This window comes from Zonotrichia albicollis, unplaced genomic scaffold (genome assembly GCF_047830755.1).
Source record: "Zonotrichia albicollis isolate bZonAlb1 unplaced genomic scaffold, bZonAlb1.hap1 Scaffold_254, whole genome shotgun sequence".
Lineage (NCBI taxonomy): Eukaryota > Metazoa > Chordata > Aves > Passeriformes > Passerellidae > Zonotrichia > Zonotrichia albicollis.
The window spans coordinates 622,126-631,650 of record NW_027428428.1 but is presented as its reverse complement, the minus strand read 5'-3'; the positions used below and the strand labels follow the sequence as shown (position 1 = coordinate 631,650).

Below are 9,525 nucleotides of genomic sequence, written 5' to 3'. Positions count from 1 at the left end.
ATATTCGTCATTAGTGTGACGTCTACTGCTGCTGCTAAGTCCAAACCGAGGCTCCCTGTTGTTGCGGGTTGCAGACAGGAGGTGGCAGCAATGTTGCGGCAGCTGGTGTCTCCGATGTCACGGCGGCAACTTGTGTCTGGGCGCGGCCCCCGTGAAGCGCGCTCTGCTGATGGTTTCCCGACCGGCGCCTACAAGCCGTAGTGTTGTGGGAGCTGGATCGGCAGTGTTGACACCAAATGCCAGTCGCTCGACAAGCTTGGCGTGTGTGTCCCTCAGTGCCGCACCGGTAACACTTGATAAATGGCTTTGAACTTCTTTGCGTGAATGAGCCATTTCAGAGAGGAGCAAGGGCAGCTAACACCTGATTCTGAGTAGACTCTGCCTGCTTTTGTAACCCCAAACCTAATTCCTTTAGAGCTTCTACTATGAATGCCTGCGAAGCCGTTGGCATTAACGCCATTTGCTCTAATGCTTCCTCAATGGTCCAATTTGCTCCCAAAGTAGCTAACACTCTTTGGGTTGCTGGATTACTATTTTGAAGGGCACACTGCTTCAATAGCGCCCCCTTAAGGTAGTCTGCAACCCCGGCCCGATCTATAGCAGTAGCTACCCTATCGATAAAATTTCCAAATGATTCTTCTCTACCTTGCTTAATACCCATAAAAGTTGGTAACCCCCCTGGCTCTTTAACCATATCTATTGCCGTACACACTAATCGCATAGCCTCTCTAAGTTTATCCGGTCTCGATATCATCTGTGCCTCTGTACGCAAATAGGCCCCTAAGCCCATGAGCTCGTCCATTGTTACCCCATGTAATGGGTCTCCCTGAGCCCATTGTACAGCAACTGATTCATTTACTAATGCTTGCCAATGTGCATTAAACAATAGCTGCTGATGTTGAGTGAATATTAAATGCACTATTCCTCTTAAATCATTTGGGCATAAAATCTGAGTATTAAAGAGATAATCTAACATTTGCCTAACAGGTTCACTTTTTACTCCAAATTGACTAACCGTGGAACGTAACTGTGTTAACAACTTCCAATCTAAGGGAGAATATGCTGCTACATTATGCATAAGGTTCCCTTGTGCATCATACTGTGGTGTGTATGTAACCGGACATGCAAGGCTAGAAGCTATTTCTACTGCCTCGCCATCCCCCATTTGCATTAATTCTTTTGCCACAGCAGCCCAAGCCTCCCTCCTTTGTTTAGCCATTTCCCCCCATAGATCACGGTGTGCCCCTGGGATGGGAGCTGGCTCTTTGGAGGTGCTATGCTGCCGGCATTTTGGTGCAGGCACCAAGTTTTCGCATGGGGAAAGCAGTAAAGCAGAGGCTGGCTTGTGCGGGGGAAGCGGCCCCCTCGCCAGAGCTGTAACCGGAGCTGGCCTGCTCGGGGGTAGTGGCGGAGGCAAAGCCGGCGGCGGAGGCGAAGCTGGCTTGCTCCCACCCCCACCATCCGACCCGCCTGAAGCCGGCGGCAGAGGCAAAGCTGGTTTGCTCTTACCTCCCCCATCCGACTCGCCTTCCCCCTCAGACAAGGGAGGTGCAGACGGTTCCGCAATATTTATAGGCAAATCTTCCACACCACTATGCTGGGGACTTTTAGGCATAAGTATCTTAGTTACAGAAGGTGCTAAGGGATCATCCTCATGACCATATCCTATATTCCTGTTATGAGCTTCCGTCGCCCTTTCTGCTGCCTTTCTCTCAGAGACCTGCTGAAGTAACGTATTATACACCACCCGCCATAACTTCCCGAATTTCTTAGCTGACATATCACTGTCTAACACTGTATCCATCAATATTTCCCCAAACTTTTTCCACTCTGATAGCTCATGAACTGTGTGCGGGTTACTAAATATACCTATAGCATGGCCGTAAGCTAATAACCCCAGTAATTCCATTTTTAAATCTATCTCTTTTACTCCTCGTTTTTCTAAATATGAGGAGAAGAGATCGTATGCCGCTTGCCTATCCATACCTATTAATCAGTGCGCACTGTTTGCAGCTCTCCAGGCTCCTGCGGCACGTAGATGACTTGAGTCACAGATGTGATCCTCAAGGGTGCTTTATAATCCGGCACCGTCCTTGCTGCAGGGTACCCTCATCCAACTTCCTCGCCAGTGGCGAGTTCCCTTTTTCTTTGTAATCCGAGAAAAAAGGACAGGGGTTCAACGTTGCCGCATCGTTGCCCGCAGCGGTGCCCACAGCGTTGTTGCCCACATTCTCCACCATTTGACGAAGGAAGGAGACCAGGACATCAATTGATCATCACAGGCCCAATTTTATTGATCAGTATGGCGGGTTAAATACAGTTCATAATGAACTTCATGCATATTGCAAAAGTTGAGCTCAGGATTGGTTAGTTACATATCAGCAGCTACACCTACTTTTACATTCCTATGGTTCTACTTTTGATACTTTCTACATATTCTTAGGAGATATTCAGGACTAATCTCTACTCCCTCTCCTCAGGTTGCAGCAAGGTCACTGATTGCTAATTGCTGACATCTTCTTTCAGCTTGCTGACTGCTGACTTCCCTCTCTCAGCTTAACCAGCGGCATTATGTCAGTATGGCCTTTCTCAGCCAACCATTAATAAAGCTCTCCACAAATTGGTTCCACAGAAAGAGGAATTGGAGGAAGGATTTTAGGTACTGCAAGGGTAGGAGGGAGGTAAGTGATCAAGGGAGTCCCAGTTTTTGTTAGTCTCCCTAGCCTCTTCTTCTTTTACTTTCCTAGCTTGCTCTTCCTCTTTTCATTTATAGACTCTTGTATTTTCCTCCTCTGAGGTTTACTTTAGCCAACAGGTGAAGTTCTGTATGTGATGAGCCTTTTGCAGGAACTTGGGGAAAAAATAAGGTGCATCACCTTCGGACAGAGAGGCAGGTAACTCAGGAAATGTTTAAGGATGTTGTTACGTCATACAGAAAGAAAATTAGAGAGGTGAAAGCTTAAGACTTAACCAGGCCACTTCTGTGAGGGATGAGAAAAATGTTTCTGTAAATACATTAATGGCAAAACGAGGTCCAAGAACAATCTCCATTCATTATTGGGGGAGATGGGGTTACCAAATATGAGGGAAATGCTGAGGCACCTAACCCCTTCTTTGCCTCATTTTTCAAGAATAAGACAGGTTGTCCTTGGGACAAGTGTTCTCCTGAGCTGCTGGATGGGCACAGGGAGCAGAACAGCCCCCCTGCAATCCATGAGGGAGCAGTTGCTGACCTGCTGAGCCACTCAGATGCTCACAGGTGTCTCTGCAAGCAGATGGGATCCATCCCGGGGGGATGAGGGAGCTGTGGATGAGCTCCCCAAGCTGCTCTCCATCATTTACCATCAGTGCTGGCTCAGCAGGGAGGTCCCAGAGGACTGGAGGTGCCAATGTGAGCCCATCCCCAAGAAGGGCTGGAAGGAGGATCTGGGGAACTCCAGGCCTGCCAGCCTGAGCTGGGTGCCCGGCAAGGTTATGGAACAGATCACCCTGAGTGCCATCACAGGGCACCCACAGGATGGCCTAGGGATCAGAGCCAGTCAGCGTGGATTTCAGTATCTGCACTGATGATGTGCATGAGGGGACTGAATCCAGCATCAGCAAATTTGCAGATGACACCAAGCTGGGTGTGAGTGTGGATCTGCTGGAGGGTAGGAGGGCTCTGCAGAGGGCCCTGGACAGGCTGAATCCAGGGCCCAAATCCAACAAGGTGACGTTGAACAAGACCAAGTGCTGGGTCCTGCATTTTGGCCACAACAAGCCCTGCAGTGCTACAGGCTGGGGACAGAGTGGCTGGAGAGCGGCCAGGCAGAAAGGGACCTGCAGGGACTGATGGACAGCAGGCTGGACATGAGCCAGCAGTGTGCCCAGGTGGGCAAGAAGGCCAAAGGCAACAGGCCTGGATTAGGAATGGTGTGGCCAGCAGGAGCAGGGCAGGGATTCGTCCCCTGCACTCGGCACTGGTGAGGCCACACCTCGAGTGCTGTGTCCAGTTCTGGGCCCCCAGTTCAGGAAGGCCATGGAGGGGCTGGAGCGTGTCCAGAGAAGGGCAACAAGGCTGCGGAGGGGTCTGGAACACAAGTCCTGTGAGGAGCCGCTGAGGGAGCTGGGGTTGTTTATCCTGGAGAAGAGCAGTCTCAGGTAGACAAGGCAGTGTCAGGGCACAGGTTGGACTTGATGATCTCCAAGGTCTTTTCCAACCTTGCTGATTCTGGGATTCTCTGAAACCACCCTTGGAGCAGTTGCAGGACGAGCCCTGGGCCTCCTCTTCAGAAGCTCCAGCAGCCCAGGTCCCTCAGCTGCTCCTGCCAGCCCCAAAGCCCATCCTGTCAGTCCTGCTGAGCCTCTGCAGCTCCTCCTCACTGCCCAGAACAGGGAGCCCCAGAGCCACACACAGCAGCCCAGTTGTGCCCCCCTGGCCTGGGGTGCCTCTGGCAAGGGAGCAGCACCAGGCAATGCAGGAGCCTGCAGACAATTCCTGCAGCACTTGTAGGATGATCCTGCTGCCCAAGGGACGTTCCCATGGTGGCAAGTCAGGAACTGCAATGGGGAGTGGAGCCAGAGAGAAAGGGCAAGCAGGGATGGGCTGTTTGAAGGGGAGGGGACAGCAATAGGCAAGAGGAAGAAAGCAAAGCTGAAGCCAAGGAAATGCTCGGGGTAGTTTGGGAGTGGCTGCCAGGCAGCCCTGGCTCTGAGCAACAGTGTCCGCAGTGGGACAGGAAACTCCCAGCTGATGGGAACAAACTTTCTGGCTGACTGCAGAGGCCAGGACAAAGCTGAGTGGTTTCCCTGGTGTCCCCCAATCCTTGCTGGCCCCAGGGGCTGATGGCATTTGTGCTCCCTCAGGTTCATGTCCCCACACCAACAGCATGGGGGTGCTCCCCCTGCTCTGTGCAATGCAAACAGGGGCTGCTGAGCCAGTGCTGCCGTGTCTGTGCCTGCAAGGATGGGGCACCTGTGTGAGCTGGGGGAGAGGCCAGGGCTGCAGAGGGAAGATGTTGTTGGCAGCTCCGTCAGGACGCTCTGGGACGCTGCCCTGGGCTGTGCAGAGAACTGGGGATGGATCAGCCCCTGCTCTGCTGCTCCTTCCCGTCTGCCCCAGGGCCCTTGCAGAGCCCCAGCCATGCTGTTTGCCCCCAGCCTGCCCACGGCCAGCCTGGGGCTGCTCACAGGGCTTTTCTGTGCTGAGCATTGGCCTGGCCGTGTTCTTGAGAGATCCTGGGCAAGGAGCCTGGAGCCCCCAGGCCCTGGGCTGAGGCGTCAGCGCTGCCCCAGCAGTGCCCATGGCCTGTCCCTGCTGCAGCCCCGGCACTGCCACCCCCAGGGCTGTGCCCGGCCCCGAGAGCACTCAGGCCTTGCAGCAACACCAGGGCCACCAGGGCAGCGGGCAGGGCCACGGCAGCAGCACTGGCAACACCAAGTGCTGCTGCTGCTGCTGGGCACAGCTGCTGGGCCAGCACTGATCTGCCCCCAGCTCTGCACACAGACATTGCTGCTGCTGCTCCTGAGAAGGCAACAATAGGGGGATCTCCTGTGAAAACTCTGCTGGGAGATCCTTTAGCTCCTTTAAAGCCACTAAGAGACCAGCTCCTCATTGACACAGTCTGAGGCCCTAGTGAAGACTGGAGAAACAAAATAAGAAATTGCAGAAAAAATGGCCTTGGTTTAGGGAGAATTTAAAAAAAATGAAAACAGAATAAAAAACATAACCAATCCAACAAGTAGTATCAAAGATCACTTTTATTTCAGGAGATATGCAGAAATTGTCAACCAGTTAAATGTTTCCTAAATGGTGCACTCATCAGTGTCCACACTGCAGCCTTGAGCTCCTGGTTCCTCAGGCTGTAGATGAGGGGGTTAAGTACTGGAGGCACCACGGAGTACAGAACTGACAGGGCCAGATCTAGGGGTGGGAAGGAGATGGAGGGGGGCTTCAGGTAGGCAAAAAAGGCACTGCTGAGGTACAGGGAGACCACAGACAGGTGAGGGAGGCAGGTTGAAAAGGCTTTGTGCCGTCCCTGCTCAGAGGGGATCCTCAGCACAGCCCTGAAGATCTGCACATAAGAGAAAACAATGAACACAAAGCAACCAAAACTTAAACAGACACCAAGCAATGAAATCCAAATATTTCGGAAGGTGGAGTGTGAGCAGGAGAGCTTGAGGATCTGGGGGATATCACAGAAGAACTGGCCCAGGACATTGCCATGGCACAGGGGCAGGGAAAATGTATTGGCTGTATACAGCAGAGCATAGACCAAGCCACTGGCCCAGGCAGCTGCTGCCATGTGGGCACAAGCTCTGCTGCCCAGGAGGGTCCCGTAGTGCAGGGGTTTGCAGATGGACACGTAGCGGTCGTAGCACATGATGGTCAGGAGGGAAAACTCTGCTGAAATGAAGAAGATAAAGAAAAACACCTGTGCAGCGCATCCTGAGTAGGAGATGTCCCTGGTGTCCCAAAGGGAATTGTGCATGGCTTTGGGGACAGTGGTGCAGATCATGCCCAGGTCACTGAGGGCTAGGTTGAGCAGGAAGAAGAACATGGGCGTGTGCAGGTGGTGGCTGCAGGCTACGGCGCTGATGATGAGGCCGTTGCCCAGGAGGGCAGCCAGGGAGATGCCCAGCAAGAGGCAGAAGTGCAGGAGCTGCAGCTGCCGCGTGTCTGCCAATGCCAGCAGGAGGAAGTGCCTGATGGAGCTGCTGTTTGACATTCCTAACTCTGGGCATTGTGGACTGTAGAAACAAGACATTGAAAAGATGACCAAGCTCTTGGAATCAACCCTATAGGGTTATTTTAGGAATTCCCTCAAAACTACTTCTCTACCTGTGGGGAAACTTCACTCAATATGTTTACTCTTGAGCTTGGGTTTATGCTCCTGAGTTACTGATTCATCTTAAGCACTGCTCTCAGCCTGAACCCTGGGGAAGCCCAAAGGGAAAACAGGGCTCCCTCAGCCCCATTGCAGTCAGACCTGCTGGTCCCGACACAGGTGCATTTTGCCCATTTTACCTCCCTGTAGTTCAGGGTGATCCAACATAAACTGAGCTTGAAAAATTTAGTCGAGTTTTAAAAGACTCCAGTTTAAAAGTCAATTTCTCTAAGCCCTTCTCTCTTTCCCTACGCAGCTGGACAGGGAGGGATGCCAAGGGTTGGTCTGGCTCTCTGCTGCCTGGAGTTGTGCCTACTGGGAGCTGTTTCTCTCTATCCAAGCCTTGTCCCTGCCAGTGCTGCCAGAGCCCAGCCCAGCCTTGGGGGCTCAGCTCTGCCCTGCAGAGGCCTCCCAGCACAGGGCACTGCCCAGGGGCATCTCACTGGCAGCAGGGCCCTAAGGGCAGGCCAGACAAACAGAGATGCTGCAAGCCAAGGAGCTGCTGCTGCTGTCTGTAGTGAGAGGAGGCTGAGGAGGCACTTTCAGAGGGAGATGTGAAGCCCATCTGCTGATGCCCAGGGTGACAGTGCAGGAGTGTCAGTGACACAGCCAAAGCTGACAGCCCCTTTCCCTTCCCTTTAGGAGAAAGCTGAGAGCAGCCCTGGCCATGCAGCTCCATCTCCACAGCAGGAGGAATCTGCCCTGATGGGGGTGGCTCCTTCCACCTCCAACTTCTCCCCTGCAGTGTCCATGGGGAGCTGCCACGCAGGCTGAGAGCTGCCCCTGGCAGGTGGCACATGCCCTGGGCTGGCCAAGAGCCCTGAGGGCTGCAGGAGCTGCTCTGCAGGACAGCCCTGGGCAGCCCTGGCTGCAGCCCCAGCTTCAGCCCCTGAACCGTCCCTGGCAGCAGGAGCCGTCCTGCCCTGTCCCTCTGACGGTGCCCAGGGCACCCCCGCTCTGCAGCACATCCTCCTCCTCCTCCTGTGCCACAGAGAAACTGGGAGAGTCCTCCTGACACATCCCCCACACTGTGGGGTGTGCTGGCTTCAGGAGATCCCTCCAGGAGCACAGGGGATATGGCCCTGCACCCACACACTCACCATGCACAGGGCTGTGAAGATCTTTCCCCAAGTGAAGTCTCAGCTCAATGTCTTCCCAATCCTGATTGCCTTCAGCCTGTCTCTGCCTGGCTCCTGTCCCCTCAGTGCCTGCAGGCAGAGCTCTCAGCCCTGCTGGGCTGGGAGAGGAGCTGGCCCTGGGAAGAGCTGTTCCTTTAAAGCTCAGTAGCACAGACACAGCACAAGGACTTTAATGAGCCTCTTGGGGATTTGGTGTTGTTTACATAAGACTCAGTCCCTGAGAGAGTGCTCAAAAAACTTCTTAAGAACTCAAAATTAAATTGAAACTCTGAAACTCCTTGAAGTTTTAATGGTTCCCACTGAGGGACACAACTGAGTAAGTGTCCCCAGGTTCCAGTTAGTGCAGAACAGTGGAGGCAGTGATGACAGCTGGGCACAAACAAGGCAAAGGTGTCTCTGGTGCTGAGCAAAGCTGGATGTGTTTTAGGCATGCAAAGGGCCAAGGCCTGAGCCCCAGCCCCTGGCCAGGCAGATCCTGTCCCTCCCTCCTTACTCAGGGCTCTTCCCGGGATGGGCACTGGCATGTGGGGATGTGCAATGGCAAGGGCAGGAGCATGGGGCGGCCCCTGCCAGGCTGCTGAGCAGGGACAAGGAGGTAATGAGGCCCCAGGCCTGCAAGGGTCACTTGTCTCCTGCTCCTGCCTCAGGCCCAGGCCCAGCAGCCATGGCCAAAGTTCTGCCCAAGGTGGCTCTGGCAGGGCTGTCTTGCAGCTGCTGCCCATCCCTGTGCCCTGTGCAGCCCAGGCTGTCCCACGGTGTCCCTGCCCTGCGCCTCTGTCCCTGCAGGCTGTCGGCATCCCCCGGCTGCCCCACCTGGCTGGGCCCTTCCTTTGCTGACAGCTCTGCCTCCTGCCTGCCTCTTCCTGCCAACACAAAGCCTTGGGCTGCTCCAGGCTCCTTCTGGGGGATGTGTTGCACCACAGCCCTGCCCTGGGAGGGAAATTCCTTTGTCCTTCTGCCCAGTTCTGATCTCCTCAGTGGCAATTTACATTAAGTTTTTCCATTTTTCTCCCTGTTTACTATTATATTAAAAATATCCACCGTCTCTGAAACCTCCCTTCAATCCCTCCCAGGGCTCACCTCTGCTGTCCTCAGTCTCCACCCCACTGAGCACAGAGCTCCTCTGTCCCTTTACAGTGCTCGTGTGCTTGAGGCCATGATGCACTGAGGTGCCTGGACAAGAAGGACGGTTCTTTTCTACAGGAAGGAAACCACAGAGCCCCAGAGTTTTGAAGGCTGATCAGAGGCAGCCTCAAGGAGGCCAAGGCCGGCCAGACCTGTTTGTCTTCAGAGCTTTTGTCTGGGAGCAATCCTTGGATAGACAGAGTTTGGGACGCCAAATCCTAGTTTTTTCCATGAGCACCTGGACAAGAAGGACAGTTCTTTTCCATAGGAAGGAAAGTACAGAGCCCAAGTATTTCACAGGCAGGTGAGAGCTGGCCCTCAAGAAGCCAAGGGAACCTAGACAGTCCTGGCAGCTTTTGTCTGGGAGCTATCCTTGGATATAAGGAATTTTGGAG

General features: G+C 53.8%; 1 protein-coding gene across 1 annotated transcript; it reads right to left on the bottom strand.

Annotated features, from left to right (window-relative positions):
- Positions 1-5,765: 5,765 nt before the first annotated feature.
- LOC141727778 (olfactory receptor 14C36-like) lies at positions 5,766-6,707 on the bottom strand. Its single transcript, XM_074534064.1, has one exon. The coding sequence runs from the start codon at positions 6,705-6,707 to the stop codon at positions 5,766-5,768; it is 942 nt and encodes a 313-aa protein (XP_074390165.1).
- Between the last annotated feature and the right edge of the window lie 2,818 nt (positions 6,708-9,525).